The sequence below is a fragment of the Esox lucius genome, chromosome 12 (genome assembly GCF_011004845.1).
Source record: "Esox lucius isolate fEsoLuc1 chromosome 12, fEsoLuc1.pri, whole genome shotgun sequence".
Classification (NCBI taxonomy): domain Eukaryota; kingdom Metazoa; phylum Chordata; class Actinopteri; order Esociformes; family Esocidae; genus Esox; species Esox lucius.
This window is the reverse complement of record NC_047580.1, coordinates 3,020,904-3,038,731: the sequence shown is the minus strand read 5'-3', so window position 1 is coordinate 3,038,731 and position 17,828 is coordinate 3,020,904. Positions and strand designations below refer to the sequence as shown.

General features: G+C 39.5%; 1 protein-coding gene across 2 annotated transcripts in view; it reads right to left on the bottom strand.

The window, feature by feature from the left end:
- The window catches only part of cacna2d3a (calcium channel, voltage-dependent, alpha 2/delta subunit 3a), a 691,437-nt gene that overhangs the window by 341,523 nt on the left and 332,086 nt on the right, over positions 1 to 17,828 (bottom strand). For both annotated transcript variants that reach the window (XM_034295715.1, XM_034295716.1), the window contains exons 10-11: positions 7,393 to 7,482; positions 6,265 to 6,378 (exon numbers count right to left, since the gene is read on the bottom strand). In XM_034295715.1, the coding sequence (XP_034151606.1) occupies positions 6,265 to 6,378; positions 7,393 to 7,482 (204 nt within the window). The remainder of the gene's footprint in view (positions 1 to 6,264; positions 6,379 to 7,392; positions 7,483 to 17,828) is intronic.

The window sequence follows — 17,828 nt, the reverse complement described above, 5'->3', positions numbered from 1 at the left end:
ATTAACGTATTCTTTTTTTTTTAAAATATATTGCTATATTGTTACACAAAACATTTTAGATAAGAATTTTAATAGTTTTTAAAAAAAAAATATTCAAGTCTATTTATTTCATCCAAAATAATGCACTTATGTAAAAAGAAATGTAATACACACACAAGTACTCGAATAATACATTTATTTCAAGTATTTGAATATTCGACTATCCGTGCCCATCCCTCGTACCCGGTGGAAACAATAAACGTTGACAGTGATTGACAAGACAAAAACAATATGTAAGTACTGTAAAATAATGCCGTACACTGTGGCAAACAAAAGCATTATGCCCCTACAGAACCACCACAGCTCTCAACTAAAATCAACCACACCTGTGAAACAAACACTGAAAGGCCAGACAACGCTGACAAATGCCTTTGCATCTCAACTTCTACAGTCAAGTGCTGGAGCTATGGCAATAACAAGAAACATCAGCATTTTCTCACGTGAGATCATAGAGGAGAAGCCAGTCAGTTGAGTTTGTGGCAAACATTTTACAGTGCTTGCATATTGTTCTGTCTTTTACTGCATATGATAGTTCATACTCAAAGTAGAACTGAAGTGACATTCATTACATGATGATTCGTTTCCGTTATGCATTTTGTGACTTTCAGTCAAATAAAAAATAAAAATTCCAGTCACATTGAACATTTCTTAAAAACAGTGTTAGAATATAATCTCGTCTCATTCTTGTGAACCCAATAACGTGTCTTGTCAGGGGGTCAAGTGTATTATCACACCCCTGGTAAACATGTATATGCAAGGCACAGCTGTAAGAGACCATGGTCTCAGTCTGTGTTACTTGTTGAAATAGAGGTATAATAAAAATAATAAATGGGAATAACTTAAAGTCCCTACAAGGACAAAGATTTCACAGTGCGTGTGTGTATGCGAGCGCATCTATTAGGAAATGAAATGTTGTCAAGTGCACTCCTCTGCTGGGATCTTTAATAACTGTAACTCCCCTCTCTTCTCTTCAGGATTTTGAAGAAAGGGAAAGAAAAGGGAAATGCGTTATTTATTCTTTTTATCCCCCAACTACCCCTATCTACCCTTCCTTATTCCCTTTGCATTAATCTCTTTCTTCAGACCTCCTCTTCTCACTTCTTGTACACTTTTCATCCTCTCCTCTTTTCACTGTAGTTCCTTCCAAAACAGCATTGCATTTACAGTACAGGTCATGATGCATCGTTCGTGAATTCTTTTTGAACAAATCTTTTTGGTGAATCATTATTCTTGATTCAATCTTGTTCGCAGGAAATAACGGTGATCCATGGCTCTTTAGGATCTCCAAATCTCGTTCACAGGAAGGAACGATGAACGAAATGAATGATGATCCATGGATCTTTCGGCACTTTAGATCACCTGAAGGAACGGTAATGAAGAGTCTTTCAATCTTTCTGATCTCCGAGTATCTCATTTATTATCATCCTTAATGTTTCCAAAGTAAGAAACATTAGCTACAATAAATATTAGGGCAGTAGGCTGTTATTCAGCTGTCAAATGATTATGTTAATGTTATTGTCCCGTTTTGACACGGCAGCCAGCAGTGAATACAACTCCCTCTCCCTCACTTCATCATGGACACCTGTTTTCTTTGATTATTGTCCTCACTTGTTTTCCCTGTTCGCAGACACTATTTAAGTTCCGGCTTCCTCAGTGTATCCTGTCGGTCTTTGTTATACCCCCATATCACATAGTTATGTTTTGGTTTCGTGTTTTAGTTTGTTTCTGTCCTAGTACTTTTATCAAGTAGCCTATTCTGTTTCTTTCCTGTCCAGTATGTTTCATATATTAAATGTCCTCCATTCTCCCTGCTCTTGTGTCCTGCCTCCATCCGACATGGTGACACTTACAGTGGGGCAAAAAAGTATTTAGTCAGCCACCAATTGTGCATGTTCTCTCACTTAAAAAGAGAGGTACACTTCAACCATGAGAGACAAAATTAGAAAAAAAATCCAGAAAATCACATTGTAGGATTATTAATGAATTTATTGGTAAATTATGGTGGAAAATAAGTATTTGGTCAATAACAAAAGTTCATCTCAATACTGTTATATACCCTTTGTTGGCAATGACAGAGGTCAAACGTTTCCTGTAAGTCTTCACAAGGTTTTCACACACTGTTGCTGATATTTTGGCCCATTCCTCCATGCAGATCTCCTCTAGAGCAGTGATGTTTTGGGGCTGTTGCTGGGCAACACAGACTTTCAACTCCCTCCAAAGATTTTCTATGGGGTTGAGATCTGGTGACTGGCTAGGCCACTCCACGACCTTGAAATGCTTCTTACGAAGCCACTCCTTCGTTGCCCGGGCGGTGTGTTTGGGATCATTGTCATGCTGAAAGACCCAGCCACGTTTCAACTTCAATGCCCTGGCTGAAGGAGGTTTTCTCTGAAAATCTCACGATACATGGCCCCATTCATTCTTTCCTTTACACGGATCAGTCGTCCTGGTCCCTTTGCAGAAAAACAGCCCCAAAGCATGATGTTTCCACCCCCATGCTTCACAGTAGGTATGGTGTTCTTTGAATGCAACTCAGCATTCTTTCTCCTCCAAACACGACGAGTTGAGTTTTTACCAAAAAGTTCTACTTTGGTTTCATCTGACCATATGACATTCTCCCAATCCTCTTCTGGACCATCCAAATGCTCTCTAGCAAACCAGCCTGGTGCAGGTCTACAATTTTGTTTCTGGTGTCCTGTGACAGCTCTTTGGTCTTGGCCGTAGTGGAGTTTGGAGTGTGACGGTTTCAGGTTGTGAACAGGTATCTTTTATACTGATAACAGGTTCAAACAGGTGCCATTAATACAGGTAACGAGTGGAGGACAGAGGAGCCTCTTAAAGAAGAAGTTACAGGTCTGTGAGAGCCAGAAATCTTGCTTGTTTGTAGGTGACCAAATACTTATTTTACAGAGGAATTTACCAATAAATTCATTAAAGATCCTACAATGATTTTCTGGATTGTTTCCCCTCATTTTGTCTCTCATAGTTGAAGTGTACCTATGATGAAAATTACAGGCCTCTCTTATCTTTTTAAGTGGGAGAACTTGCACAATTGGTTGCTGACTAAATACTTTTTTGCCCCACTGTATGCGCAAGTCTATTGGTAATACTGTAACTTTCAGGAGTCGATTAAACTGATCAGATTTTTTTGTATACTTTTTCTCATGGTGCTTTTCATGCCCAAACAAATCACTGGAAGGAACGACAATGACTAAGGAGAAGATATCATAAGACTTTTAATATTTTGGATCTCTGAGTCTGTCATTTATAATCTGCCTTAGTAAACAAAATGAACGCAAAAAAGGTATTTGTTCTATTATCATGTTAGATTAAAATAGTAGTGTTAGTACATTTTTAAAGTTGTAATTATAGGGTAAATATCATTACATTTAGAATGAACTTTTATTACTATTTTCTAATGATTTCTTTCGATCTAAATTGAACCTTGATTTTGCCTCTTGATCTTGCCCCTGGATAATGAGTTGTGCTTGGGCTTTTTTTGTACATTAATTAATGGCCCCTGGCTTGCAGTCAGAAGTGTTTTAAATCTTCTAATAATATGGATAATGAGTATTGTTTGTTAATGGCTGTAAAAAATGATATGGTGTAGCATTTCCTCTTAGTTAGGATTAACAGTGGGTCTATGGTTGCTTCCTATTCCCATCTTTATAACAAGTGTGGCTTGACTTGTGATTTGAGGGTGGGCGGAGGGGGCTGACTCAAATGAATGAAATTAGTCAAAAGATTTGTTCTTTATAGTGAACGATTCAAAAAGATCTGGATCAGTAAAGTGAGTTGAACGTCCCATCACTACAAGCCTAGTGCTACTAGAACATATATTTAAATACTTTGTCACAAGTCACAAATCGAATTTAGATAAAAACTAAAAAAGTGTTTACAAAGGCTACTAATAGCACCTCCATCTTGACATAATAAGGCTGCCCATGACCTCTAAAAAACAGCAGTACCTCACTAGTTGGTTTGCCTTGCCTTATAAAGGCCTGCAATCAAAAAGCCACATACTGTCAGCCTTTAAACATGGCCGATACTCCCGATTATGAAAACTGCAGGTTCACAATGATGCTCAGGGCTTTGCAGGTGTAACATGAGGGGCTGATACATATGCAGGTTGTCAGCAAAGGCCTAATCCATGTATCGGTCAAATGATCAGCCCACTTACAGAATTAGCATCTACCCATGGCCAAAGAAGAAATGGCTATTGATTTACTTGTTTTCATTAAACGACACACCAATCACATTCCAAATTGCTGTGCTATAGGAAAATGACTGAAACAGAGTCATTATTAACAGTAACAGTAACTAATGGGAGATTTTGAAGGTTTCAAAGTTGCTTTATCTTTGTAAAATTAAGCAAGAAAACTCAAGTCAAAACCAAAGGAGGGAAGGAGTTACGAGGTCTACATGTATATTACAACCACATTTCCAAATAATTTGGGATACTTGGTAAAATGATATGCAAATCATTTAAACCCTATATTCAATGGAAAATAGTACAAAGACAACATGTCAAATGTTGAAAATTTGAAACCTGGTGGAACATCTCAAAACTAATTAGATTAAATGGCAACAAGTCAGTAACATGTGAGGTATAAAAAGAGCATCACAGAGAGGATGAGTCTATCAGAAGTAAAGATGGGGAGGGTCCACCACTGTGTGATAGACTGCGCAGGGCAAATAGATCAACAATGTAAGAATAAAGTTTCTCAACGTAAAATTGGAAAGAGTTCGGGGATCTCATCATCTATGATACTACTGTAAATATCATTAAACAATTCAGAGAATCCAGAGAAATCTCTGTATACAAGGGACAAGGCTGGAAACCAATATTGGATGGCCATGATCTTCGGGCCCACAGGTGGCACTGTATTAAAAACAGACATTATTATTTTGTGGATATCATTGTGTGGGCTCAGGAACGCTTTGGAAAACCATTGTCTGTGAACACAGTATGTCGCTGCATCCACAAATGCAAATTAAAACTCTACCATGCAAAGAAGAAACCATATATAAACAAGATCCAGAAACGGTGCCGCCTTCTCTGGGCCCAAGGTCATTTAAGATGGACTAAGGCAAGGTGGAAAACTGTCCTGTGGTCTGACGAATCAGAAAATCATGGACGCTGCATCCTGCGAACTACAGAGGAGTGGGACAATCCAACTTGTTATCAGCGCACTGTTAAAAAGCCAACATCCGTGATGGTATGGGGGTGCATTAGTGCACATGTCATGGGTGACTTGCACATCTGTGAAGGCACCATACAGGTTTTGGAGCAACATATTCTGCCATTCAGGCATTTTCTTTTTCAGTGAAGACCTTGCTTATTTCAGCAAGATGATGCCAAACCACATGCTGCGCATTTCACAACAGCATGGCTCTGTAGTAAAATAGTGTGGGTGCTAAACTAGCCTGCCTGCAGTCCAGACCAGTCACCCATTGAAAACAATTGGCGCATTATGAAATGAAAAATAGGACAAAGGTGACCCAGAACTGCTGAGCAGCTGAAATCCTATATCAAACAAGAATGGGAATACATTTCACTTTCAAAACTAAAGACCAACTATAGTTGGTCTCTTCAGTTCCCAAACACTTACAGAGTACTGTTTAAAGAAGAGGTGATGCAACACAGTGGTAAACATGCCCCTATCCCTTTTCAACTTTTTTGGAACGTGTTGCTGGCATCAAATTCAAAATGTTTTTTCCAAAAACAATAACATTTCTCAGTATCAACATTTGATATGTTGTCTTTGTACTATTCAATGAAATACAGGGATAAAGTAATTGCAAATCATTGCATTCTGATTTAATTTGCATTTTACGCAGCGTCCCAACTTTTTTGGAACCAGGGTTGTAGAAACCCTGGAGACATTTGGTAAGGGAGAAGAACTCCATGGAGTAATGCATCCCAAACTAGGCATGAATGCATAAATGGTATGAGTGATGTTGATGTGCGTGTGTTTTTCAGGGGGGAGTCAACGGAGACTAGCTTTATACCCCCTCTACCATGACCTTTTTGTAAGCAGGATGTCCTTCGACACATTGAGCAATAACTCAGAATAGCACGTTATCATGTTAGCTGATAGGTGGGGAACATATAACAATACATTGTACCTCAGTGGAGAGCATACCCACCACAATGAAGGCCACAAGGTCAGACTGTTGAACTGTTACATAGAGATAGACGGGGTGCTTGTGTGGGAAACATACCTTTCTGTCAGGCCAGTTGTACTTGGCAAAGACTGCATCATACGTGTCTACCGCCCCATCAGTCACCAACATAATGGCCTGGCTACATGCGCTTCCTCGTCCAGTCTGATTAAACTAGAGAGTGAGGTATTGACAGAGTGAAAGACAGAAAGTGGGGATGTAAAAAAGGGGAAAAGGAGCGAGAGGCGGGATTAAAGATATACAACCAGAAATGTACTGAGGGCAACTGCTGGAACAAGAGGGGGAGAGAGTGAAAGTGTTCATATGCATATGACAGGCTAGCCCCTTTACTGATAAAGAGAACCTTGGTTAAAATGTTTCACAGTCAGTTTCTCGCCTTAAGATTACATCACTGTCTGTCTATGACACCACCTAACCTGTTCTCCTCTCCTAATGGAACATTTTGATAAAGAATGAGGGAGGGGGAGAAATATTGACAGGGGAACAAAAGGGAGAGAGAAAAATGAGATACAGAGAAATCTAGACAAAGAAAAAGAGAGGGGGATTTAATGGACAAATTAAAAAACAGAGATTGCTTAACTAAAGAACAAATAGATAGTGAGTACTGAGCAAAGCAGTTCATTTCATTAGTGTCCATGAGGTATACGTTGCATTACCTTAGCTCAATGTAAGGTAACCACTAATCCAGGGATGTGATTCAGACGTATCCTGCCTCATCATCACCCTAATGCTATAGTCACCATGCTACCAATAATATTAATGGACTGTTGTTAAACTTCAATTTTTTAGATGCTCAAGGCATTTGGTTTATCAAGACAAAAATGTATTATACAATTAATAACAATCACCTGTGTGTCTGATAAAATGTGTGCAACTACTAAACTGCAGCTGTCCACGTGATCAGCCTGTTTCCTAAGATTGGATTGTGTCATGTGTTCTCTTGTTAATTTTGCTCCAACATGCAACTGTTTCATTAAGGTATTCACATCAGTCTTTCATCCCTTATGCCATTCTCTGCCTATCTGTCTGTCCTATGTGCAGTGTGTTTTTTTGTAGGGGTGCATATTTTTGTTTTTGACATGGTTGTTTTTGTGATTTTAAGCAGATGCATGTTTGTGTGGTTTGGCACATGCAGATGTTTGTGTGGGTGACAAGTGTGTGACTCACATCATAGAGGACCTCAAAGGCTTCAGTGAGACCTACGTCCAGCATTCCGATCCCTTTAGCAAACAATTTATCCAGATTCATCCGGAAATGCTGCATAGAAAGAAGTAAAGAGGACAAGACATTTCTTAGTGCTGAAAGGACTAAAAAGAGATATAAAAAGAATGGACAAAGAAATGGTGAAGAAAGAATAAGAACAGAAGGAAATTAAAAATGAACTGAATAAAGGTTTGTGGAGGGTATAGTAAATGACAAAACACTGCATCAGAGTAGCAGGTGATAAATCCAGTCAAAGGAACCAATTAAAAATCATGTTATGGAACTGAAAAGTTATATCATATGCATGGAAACTAAGTTAAACATTTTGCAGACGCATTAATTTCCCTCAGTCCACAAAAACACAATGTGTTTATGCAAAGCTCTTGGAAACCAGCTGAAATTAATTGTCCATGTGCAGGCTAGCAGCCCCTAACCCCTCAAACACATTGATGATTCAGTGCATGCTTCAGAAAAATAGGGTTGAATAGGGAATAGGTTATGTTTATTTGGGGTACCAAGATTCAAAACATCTCAATTTACTGTTTACCTGACTATAATGCTTGACATTGAAATCCAGACTATTACTTACAAAGAGAATTGAGCTGTTTACTTCCTAGCCGTATACATGCAGGGGTTGGCAACAGTATATATTAATAAATAAATTGTGAGGGATGATTTTCTCGAAATATATCTTAACCAAAAGTTCCACATGTCCAAATAAGGAGATTATTCAACAAAACTTAATTTTCTGATCCACCGTTCTTTTGAGGACATTTCACTTGTTAGCAAAGGTTGTCAGCTAATTTACTCCTCTAATAAAAGCACAGAGGAATAGGCCTACATCACAGCAAACATAATAATTTAATACAGGCCTACATTGACTATTTTACGAGTGTAATCAGATCGAAAGTATTATTACAAGTACATCAATGTTTTTTGACCAAGTTGCCAACACCATCAACAATTTGTGTTTTTTCTTGCTCTTTGGCGTTTCAGGCTGGGTATTGTCAGGGAAATTTCTTGCCCAGGACATGTGATGGAACAAGGGGAATGTGTTTTATTGACATACATATTACCACACCCATTTTTCCCCTTTAAGTACTGATGATTGTCCTGTATTAATTTAGAGATTATTCACTGTTACTTTGTAACCTGCGTATTCTCTCCTTGCAAGAATAAAACTGTTTATTGTGCATTTGAGTTTTCCTCTGTCTTACCTGCCATTTTCTGAAATCGTTTGGACTTTAGAAATTGCCATCACAGTATCTGTATAACCACTTTATATCAACTGCTGATGTAAAAACTGCTTTACCAAAATCATTTCATTCAAATTAGTTGCCTTTTTGGGTATTTGCATCTGACAGCGACTTCATTTTGGTTGTGTTCAGAATTAAATAATAGGAAAATAATTTCAGTTCCAACCCCTGCAGTGATTGCAATAGTAGCCAATAGGGATTGCAATAGTGATTGCAATAGTGATTGCAATAGCAGCCAATCAAACAAATAAATTAACAGTTTAGAGTGCAACGAAGTGTGGTGACATGTGAGAATTTGGGAACGTTGAATACCAGATGGGCCCCAGAATTCTGAATGAATTGCAGGGCTTTGGTTACCCATGTGCCTGGACAGGTACCTGTGCTGCTTCCTGAGTTATGTAAAGTGGTACCCTACAAATGTTATAGAGCATGAACCTGCAGGAGTGGGTCACTGCCTAGCAGAGTACAGTAGCATGTCGTCTAGAGTCACGCTAAGGTTCTATGCACTCTGGAAGGAGGACACTGTGCAGTTGTCCACCATAAGGTATATTAGAGGGCCAAGAACTGAGCCTTGGGGAACACCAGTACTGAAAGGCTGATTGGTAGAAACCACATCTGTCCACGTCAGTTAGTATGAGCAATCTTCCAGGTAGGCAGAGTGAGCAGAGCCTGAGATGCACAAATCAGAGGGGGTAGAAAGTAGGATGCTTTGATTCACAGTGTCAAATACAGCAGATGGATCAAAGAGGATGAGAACAGAGGAGACAGTTAGCTTGGGCAGTGCATAGAGCTTCTGTTAAATAGAGGAGAGAAGTCTCGGTGGAGTGGACTGTTTTGAATCCTGACTAGTTAGGGTTGAGGTGATTGTTCTGAGAGAGGTATGACAAGAGTTGATAAGGGACAGCATGCTCAATTGGCACACCACCCTCTCTGGCTCACCACACTCAATTCTACCCGCGAGCCAGCTGAACTAAACTTGCCTAGTTTTTCTTTTTCAATTTGCTCACTGTATGATATTTCATAGTTTTTATATTTTCACTTTTATTCTACAGTGTGGAAAATAGTAAAAAATAAATAGAAATACCATTGAATTAGTAGGTGTGTAGTTAAACATTTGACTGACACTGTATGAGATCATTGTCTCTTTCTCAATTTCTCCTGTAATAATAGCCCCCTCGCTCACACACGCTTTTTCAGTTCTGCCCACAAATCTTCTATAGGATTGAGGTCAGGGCTCCAAAACCTTGACTTTGTGGTCCTTAAACCATTTTGCCACAACTCTGTAAGAATGCTTGGGGTCATTGTCAATTTGAAGACCCTTTGGCTACCAAGCTTTAACGTCCTGACTGATATCTTGAGATGTTGCCTCAATATATTCACGTTTCCTTCCTCGTGATGCCATCTATTTTGTGAAGCGCACCATTTTTGTAGCATTGGCTTCTTCCTTGCTGAGTGGCTTTTCATGTCAATATAGGACTTGTTTTACTGTGGATATAGTGATAAAGTGAAACTTGTATATTATATTCATTCATTACACACAGACTGATATATTTCAAATGTTTGTTTCTTTTAATTGTGATGATTATAACTGACAACTCATGAAAATCCCAAATTTAGTATCTCAGAAAATGTGAATATTACTTAAGACCAATACAAAAAAATGATTTTTAGAAATGTTGGCCAACTGAAAAGTATGAACATGAAAAGTATGAGCATGTACGGCACTCAATACTTAGTTGGGGCTCCTTTTGCCTGAAGTACTGCAGCAACGCGGCGTGGCATGGAGTCGATCAGTCCGTGGCACTGCTCAGGTGTTATGAGAGCCCAGGTTGCTCTGATAGTGGCCTTCAGCTCTTCTGCATTGTTGGGTCTGGCGTATCGCATCTTCCTCTTCACAATACCCCATAGATTTTCTATAGGGTTAAGATCAGGCAAGTTTGCTGGCCAATTAAGAAGAGGGATACCATGGTCCTTAAACCAGGTACTGGTAGCTTTGGCACTGTGTGCAGGTGCCAAGTCCTGTTGGAAAATGAAATCTGCATCTCCATAAAGTTGGTCAACAGCAGGAAGCATGAAGTGCTCTAAAACTTCCTGGTAGACGGCTGCGTTGACCTTGGACCTCAGAAAACACAGTGGACCAACACCAGCAGATGACATGGCACCCCAAACCATCACTGACTGTGGAAACTTTACACTGGACTTCAAGCAACGTGGATTCTGTGCCTCTCCTCTCTTCCTCCAGACTCTGGGACCTTGATTTCCAAAGGAAATGCAAAATGTACATCAGAGAACATAACTCAGCAGCAGTCCAGTCCTTTTTGTCTTTAGCCCAGGTGAGATGCTTCTGATGCTGTGTCTTGTTCAAAAGTGGCTTTGCATATGTCTGTGCGTGGTGGTTCTTGAAGCACTGACTCCAGCTGCAGTCCACTCTTTGTGAATCTCCCCCACATTGTTGAATAGGTTTTGTTTCACAATCCTCTCCAGGGTGCGGTTATCCCTATTGCTTGTAAAAATATTTCTACCACATCTTTTCCTTCCCTTCGCCTCTCTATTAATGTGCTCTGTGAACAGCCAGCCTCTTTAGCTATGACCTTTTGTGTCTTGCCCTCCTTGTGCAAGGTGTCAATGGTTGTCTTTTGGACAGGTATCAAGTCAGCAGTCTTCCCCATGATTGTGTTGCCTACAGAACTAGACTGAGAGACTTTAAAGGCTTTTGCAAGTGTTTTGGGTTAAGTTCCTGATTACTTTAGAGTTTGGCACCAGGTGTCTTCAATATTGAACCTTTTCACAATATTCACATTTTCTGAGATACTGAATTTGGGATTTTCATTAGTTGTCAGTTATAATCATAAAAATTAAAAGAAATATACACTTGAAATATATCAGTCTGTGTGGAATGAATGTATACATTATACAAGATTCACTTTATTTATTACTGAAATAAATCAACTTTTTGATGATATTCAAATTTTATGACCAGCACCTGTAGATACTTTTGTACCCGTTGCTTCCAACATCTTCACAAGGTCCTTTGCTGTTGTTCTGGGATTGATTTGCACTTTTCATACCACTTTGTGTTCATCTCCTTCCTGACCCGTATGACGGCTGCGTGGTCTCATGGTGTTTATACTTGCATGCTATTTGTACAGATGAACGTGGTACCTTCAAGCATTTGGAAAATAGTCTCAAGGATGAACCAGCTCTACAAATATTTTATGAGGTCTTGTCTGATTTCTTTTGATTTTCCCATGATGTAAAGCAAAGAGACACTGAGTTTGAAGGTAGGCCTTGAAATACACCCATAGGTACACCTCCAATTGACTCAAATTGTCAGTTTGCCTATCATAAGCTTTTAAAGCCTTACCATAATTTCTGGGGATTTTTCCAAGCAGCTTAACGACACAGTCGACTTCTGACCCACTGGAATTGAGATATAGTGAATTATAAGTGAAATAATCTTTCTGTAAAATATTGTTTGGGAAAATTACTTGTGTCATGCACAAAATAGATTTCATAACCAACCTGAAATCGGTGGAATCGTTGAAATAATTTTTTTTATGTATGTACACTTCCGACTTCAACTGAAGTCAGACGTTTAGAGATTCCCTCAGAGATTCCCTCACCAAGCAAGGAGTCAAGAGGGCATAATTATTTCAGTGCATCTCCTTGTTGGATCCCTCCCTCCTCCCTACAACATGAACACACATACACTTACACACAAACATCACCCTTGTCCATAATAAAGTTTCTAGAGAGTTTTATAAAATACCCACCTAATACCTGCACTATACTAATATTAATTTACAGCACTAACTATTGTTAACACAAAATCTAGATACCTAGCAGGGAGATGTGGACTGAACACTCCATTTTATCTGTTTAGGGAAAAGGTTAATCAACTCCAGTTTGTACCCATGAGCCCAACCAACTCTATACATGCTCTCTGTAAGTGTTCCGTTGACAAGACTAATAAAGTGGATAGTTGTTGTATTATTTGCAGTGTGTTGTGGGGGTTTATTTTGTGATCTTTATGTTTTGTACATAATGTCTCCACAAAACAATGATAAAACTAAGGACTTAAAATAATAAACAGCGACCAAGACATCCTGCTTACTACATACCAGGCCCTAATCCTAAAGACTCTGAAGAGTAAGGAAAAGCACATAAGAGGAAATCTAGGAAATATCCTATGAACAATGTGTTGGAATTCAGGCGTTAAGTATAATGGTCACTTTTGTTAATAGCGTACCCGGGAAAATTCAAGGGTGACAATTCAATGTTTATTATCATAGTAAGTGTTGTGTCTTTGTTTTAATCAGTCTCACAGTTAAAATGGCGAACACTGATATTTATGCAGGAGTCAAGGCTACCCAGAATCCCACAACACAATAGCTCAAGCCCATTGGCAAATCACAGTCGCAAGCTTTGACATGACTTCCTGATTTCCTGAGAAAGTATACAAAACAGTGTTCTATTGTTATCTAAACACATTTAACTTATAGCAAAGCGTACAATCATACAATAATCTCACTTCTGTGAGCAAAGAAAACACTGGTATCTTATGAGTTATGGAAAAATAACCGCTAGAGAGGGAAACATGTTATGATTATTCAAGACTATGCTTGGGTTGTTATTTTAGATATTCTTTGATAAAGGCAGGGTCTCAGATGCCTCCAGAGAAATAGGTAGGGACTCTTCTATCATAGTTTAAAGGGGCAGCTGGTTCAACCATTGGGATGCCAGGACAGATAAGAGTTTCATCAGGGCTGAGAGGGAGCTGCCAGTGCAGGAGGGGAGGCATTCTGACGGAGTTGCTTCCAACAGTAAAATGCAGTAGTCCAGACTTGAGATGTCAAGTACCTGCACCGTGCTACCACTAATGTGTCAGAGCATGAACCTGCAGGTGGAAGTCATCACCTTGACCTTTGTAGAGAATGACAAGTTGTGCATTGCTACTTTGTGCAAGGTCATTAAAAGTAGTTTTTCCACTCTGGGACACTGACATTTGTAAGTCTTCCAGCGGGCAAGACTTACCCTGTAAAAGTAGCTCCTTCTTGTCAAGATTAAGCTTGAGGTGGCAGTCAGCCATGCAGAAAATCATTTCCCAACTAGAGTGGCAATCAATCGTGTCATACCATAAAAGGTTTACCTGGTTACTTTACAAGATCAGGAAATGTTTTTGGGACCTGTGGTGTCTCCACTGGTATGGCAACTGCATGTTAAAGCATTGCGTAAACACTCAAGATATCACGGTGGCTAAGCTAAGTGCCATTGTTTTAGGACCTCTACCAGGCGGTGTCAGAGAAAGGCCCTAAAAATAAAAACTCTGCCCACCATAGTTTTACACCGCATACAACTGGATGACAGACATGACAAGTGGTATCAGTGCCTCAAGTCTCGAACTTGTGAACTAGGGTAAGTGTATCTAGCCGGCCCACATACCTATTAAGCCCACTTTATAAGAAACACATTTTAAAAATATGTTGGTGTTGTTTAATGTCTCCTCCAATCCATCTACTTCTTACATACATATCATTTTTTATTTTAAGCCAATCAAAGTTATCCTTATTAAGAAATGGATGTCCATGTGCAAGCAGTTCTTGGTAGTCAGTTTTGAAGTTGAAGAAAAACTTTGCTGTTTGGAAGGCCCCCACATGATCGCAATTTTCAGATATTTTCTGCACTTTTTTGGGTGAGTACTCATTGTCATAGCATGGTGATGACCAGTGCCATCGGGCCGTGCACTCCCGGTTCCCTTCACTACATGAACTCACCCCAGACTCATTCATTGTCTTGTCTCCCATAATCATGCACACCAGGTTCCAATCTTCTCATCACTGTGTTTAAATGTTTCTCCTCTGCTCCCCTCACTTGTCAGTTATTGTTTCTACATATCGCACGTCAGTGGTGAGTTTTGTTTTGCTGTGTAACTTCAGACCCTTTGCTTTTATTCAGTTTCTTTTTGTACTCGTTTGTTTATATAAAAATTCTACATCAATGCAATTCTGCCTGCGCCTGGTTCCTCCTCTCCACCGCTGCAAATGTGACACTCATACCTAATGTTTAATTGAAAGAAGTTTTTATACATATAAATCAACAGGTTACTTGAATGTTTAATATAATGTATAAATGAAAAAAATTGTTTTATGAAGTACCGCACGTGGCACATGCTACAACCAATACAGTAGATAAACAATTTTGTGAACTGCAAAAACATAATAGATGCTAAGCAAATATAACTCACATTTTCCAATACATTTGGTCATATTTTACTATTAAACTTAACTCATTGGTATACATACAGTGGAGAGAACAAGTATTTGATACACTGCCAATTTTGCAGGTTTTCCCACTTACAAAGCATGTAGAAGTCTGTCATTTTTATCATAGGTACTCAACTGTGAGTGGCGGAATCTAAAACAAAAATCCAGAAAATCACATTGTATGATTTTTAAGTAATTAATTTGCAATGTATTGCGTGACATAAGTAATTGATACATCAGAAAAGCAGAAATTAATAATTGGTACAGAAACCATTGTTTGCAATTACAGAGATCATACATTTCCTGTAGTTCTTGACCAGGTTTGCACACACTGCAGCAGGGATTTTGGCCCACTCCTACATACAGACCTTATCCAGATCCTTCAGGTTTCGGGGCTGTCGCTGGGCAATACGGACTTTCAGCTTCCACCCAAAGATTTTCGATTGGGTTCAGGTCTGGAGACTGGCTAGGCCACTCCAGGACCTTGAGATGCATCTTACAGAGCCACTCCTTAGTTGCCCTTGCTGTGTGTTTCGGGTCGTTGTCATGCTGGAAGACCCAGCCACGACCCATCTTCAATGCTCTTACTGAGGGAAGGAGGTTGTTGGCCAAGATCTCACGATACATGGCCCCATCCATTCTCCCCTCAATACAGTGCAGTGGTCCTGTCCCCTTTGCAGAAAAGCATCCCCAAAGAATGATGTTTCCACCTCCATGCTTCACAGTTGGGATGGTGTTCTTGGGGTTGTACTCATCCTTCTTCTTCCTCCAAACACGGCGAGTGGAGTTTAGACCAAAAAGCTCTATTTTTGTCTCATCAGACCACATGACCTTCTCCCATTCCTCCTCTGGATCATCCAGATGGTCATTGGCAAACTTAAGACGGGCCTGGACCTGCGCTGGCTTGAGTAGGGGGACCTTGTGTGCGCTGCAGGATTTTAATCCATGAGGGCGTAGTGTGTTACTAATGGTTTTCTTTGAGACTGTGGTCCCAGCTCTCTTCAGGTCACTTGCGTGTAGTTCTGGGCTGATCCCTCACCTTCCTCATGATCATTGTCATGCAATAAAATATGATTTTCTGGATATTTGTTTAAGAATTCATCTCTCACAGTTGAAGTGTACCAATGATAAAAATTACAGACCTCTACATGCTTTGTAAGTAGGAAAACCTGCAAAATCTGCAGTGTATCAAATACTTGTTCTCCCCACTGTAGATTATTTATTTAAGGAGCATTAAATTCAGGTTGGCCTAAAAGGTGAACTATAATATAAATTACCTTCCCTGAGGAAAACCTAAATGAAAATAAACAATTATTTCCCATCATTATCAAGATAAACTTTGCATAGTGATTTGCATAGTGTAGACAATTTGTTTTGAAATATCTTATTCATAGAATTCGATATTCTGTCTTTTTGACTATTAACCACTAGTGATCCCATTAAGGTCAGTACGTTCCTATTAATCCCATTTGGTTAGTTTGTATTGAAACAGATGGCATAAGTGTTTTTTTTATTCATTATACCTTACACAGTTAGGCCTACATTATATAATGAGTAGCATTTTATTATTTTCAGATATGATGCCTAAAAGAAACAAATATAGTTCATGCATACACATGACAGAGGCATGTCGCTTGTACAGAGGCGGAATTGTCACAAACTTCCACTTTCTCAAAAAAGTTTTAAGAGGATAGAGAGTCAATCAGGCAGAGAATACCGGACAAAGTTAGAGATGAAGCGCTTTACGGTCAGTATACCTACCAGAGAGGAAGATAAGTGTCTTCAGGTAGGCATTAGTAATACCAGTGGAACTAGTAATGGAGGTGACAGTATGTACAGGTTTAAGCTCAATGAACAGGTAGGTCAAGTACATAATGTGTTTAAGCCTGCACAAAGTTTAGATGTCAGCAGTTCAATAAAAGTTACTAACAGGAATTTATTGAACCTCTTCAATACAATCCAGAGTAAAGAAAAATCACTCTCCATCCTTTTAAATTATTTGCCAGTGGGGTTGGGCATTTACAAAATTAGACCTACTCGATCAAGTAGGAGATGCCAAAGGAAGACCAGGATGCAAATGATTTAAACCATTTATGAAGGGAAATCCAGAGCTGTCTATAAGAAAGTCTGAACAGTTATCAGAGGCAAGAGTGAAGGCAGCAGCAGATGACCGCATACTTCCCCACTGGTTTGAGGTCCTGGGCAGAACTCTGGATAAGGCCAATCTGGGAGGACTCAAACCATTCAAAAGGGTAAAATGTACAGTACACCCCTCACATTTTTGGAAATATTTGATTATATCTTTTAATGTGACAACACTGAAGAAATGACACTTTGCTACAATGTAAAGTAGTGAGTACAGCTTGTATAACAGTGTACATTTGCTGTCCCCTCAAAATAAGTCAACACACAGCCATTAATGTCTAAACCGCTGCCTACAGCGGTTTAACAGGACAGGTTCCACTCAGAACAGGCCTCGCCATGATCGACTAAAGCAGTTGAGTGCACGTGCTCAGCATCATATCCAGAGGTTGTCTTTGGGAAATAGACGTATGAGTGCTGCCAGCATTGCTGCAGAGGTTGAAGGGGTGGTGGGTCAGCATGTCAGTGCTCAAACCATACATCACACATTGCATCAATTGGTCTGCATGGCTGACGTCCCAGAAGGAAGCCTCTTCTGAAAATGAAGCACAAGAAATCCTGCAAACAGTTTGCTGAAGACAAGCAAACTAAGGACATGGATTACTGGAACCATGTCCTGTGGTTTGCTGAGACCAAGATAAACTTATTTGGTTCAGATGGTGTCAAGCATGTGTGGCGGCAACCAGGTGAGGAGTACAAAGACAAGTGTGTCTTGCCTACAATTAAGCATGGTGGTGGA